The sequence below is a fragment of the Plectropomus leopardus genome, unplaced genomic scaffold (genome assembly GCF_008729295.1).
Source record: "Plectropomus leopardus isolate mb unplaced genomic scaffold, YSFRI_Pleo_2.0 unplaced_scaffold29754, whole genome shotgun sequence".
Classification (NCBI taxonomy): domain Eukaryota; kingdom Metazoa; phylum Chordata; class Actinopteri; order Perciformes; family Serranidae; genus Plectropomus; species Plectropomus leopardus.
In genome coordinates, this window is record NW_024632439.1 from 1 (window position 1) to 1,606 (window position 1,606).

Consider the following 1,606-nt stretch of genomic DNA (forward strand, 5'->3'; position numbering starts at 1 on the left):
TTTTTCAAGAATGTGATTTGAGTAAAACTTTTCCCACAAGTGCTGCAATTATGCAACTCTTCTCTTCAATGAGTTGTTGCGTGTTTTGACCATGAACATAAAAGAATCATCTCACACACATTTAACAAATACAAGGCTACTTGTCATTCTGAGATTTTGACAGTTGAGACACATTAACGTGTCTTTTCCTGCAGGTCTTGCAAAATTATGACTTCTTACCTGTGTGAGTTCTCATGTGGATTCTCATGTGCCAGTTACTTCTGAAAGTTTTCCCACATATGATGCAAGCAAACGGTTTCTCACCCTTGTGGGTCATCATGTGGACCGTCAAGTCACCACTCTGTTTGAAAGCTTTCCCACACGTTTTACAGGTAAACGGCTTCTCACCTGTGTGGGTTCTTGTATGCCTTCTCAACACTGATGCTTCTCGGAATCTTTTCCCGCAGGTCTTGCAAACGTACGGCCTCTCACCTGTGTGGATTCTCATGTGGACTGGCATTTCTGAACTTTGTCTGAAAGCTTTCCCACATATTTCACAAGTAAACGGCTTCTCACCTGTGTGGATTCTCATGTGGATTATCAGTTGACTCTTGTGTCTGAAATCCTTCCCACACGTTTCACAAATAAACGGCTTGTCACCTGTGTGGGTTTTCATATGATACCTCAATATTGATGCGTCATGGAAACTTTTCCCGCAGGTCTTGCATACGTACGGCTTCTCACCTGTGTGGATTCTCATGTGGATTGTCATTTCAGAATTGAGTCTAAAAGCTTTCCCACATGTTTCACAGGTAAATGGCTTCTCACCCGTGTGGGTTCTCATGTGGCCTGTTAGGTGACTTTTCTGTCGGAAAGCTCTCCCACATGTTTTGCATGTAAACGGTTTCTCACCTGTGTGGATTCTCAGGTGTATTTCTAAGTTCGACGGATGCTGGAAAGCTTTCCCACAAGTGTCACATTTAAGAGACTTTTCTCCAGTTGAAGTATTGATGTGAATGTTTGACGTAGTGGAGTTGTACATATCATTTGTGTGACTATTGCTTTCCTTTAGGAGAAGCTTTGGTAGACGTCTGCCTCCTATCTGATCTTTGCTCTCAGCTTCATGAGAGCTGACAGAGAGGAGCTGCTGAGAGACACAGTTTGGTTCTGGTATCACATAGGTTAAAACTGGTATGTTTCCAGACTCTGTCTCTGCTGCACTTACAGCGTCATCAAGATTGAAGTCCAGAGTCTGATTTTTACTGTGGTCTCTTCTCTCATTAGTAGGAGTCAACATAAAATCTTCTTCCTCCTTCTTCAGTACAAGCTGCTCTCCCTGCTGACAGCTGCAGACCTCCTCCTGCTCCTCTTTAATCTGAGGAGGCTCTGGCTCCTCCTGGTCCAGACTGGAGCTCCTCTCCTGAGTACAGAGCTGCTGCTCAGCAGGAACCTCCTCCTCCTTACAGACATGTTGCTGTGGGAGCTCTGGAGGGACACACAACAAAAAAGGGACCAGATACGACAGTGATGGCGAGCAAATAACGAACAGTCTAAATAATTTGGATTGTGATTTGAGTAAATTTTACACACCTGTCCTGTGTAACCTTATTTCTGGTTTCCAAACGAT

At 43.9% G+C, this 1,606-nt stretch overlaps 1 protein-coding gene across 1 annotated transcript; it reads right to left on the reverse strand.

Moving 5' to 3' along the window:
• Positions 1-6: 6 nt before the first annotated feature.
• On the reverse strand, positions 7-1,600 carry LOC121938526 (gastrula zinc finger protein XlCGF8.2DB-like). Its single transcript, XM_042481762.1, has 2 exons — positions 1,570-1,600; positions 7-1,464 (listed from the first exon to the last, which is right to left on the reverse strand). The coding sequence occupies exon 2, from the start codon at positions 1,274-1,276 to the stop codon at positions 206-208; it is 1,071 nt and encodes a 356-aa protein (XP_042337696.1). The 5' UTR covers positions 1,277-1,464; positions 1,570-1,600; the 3' UTR covers positions 7-205.
• Between the last annotated feature and the right edge of the window lie 6 nt (positions 1,601-1,606).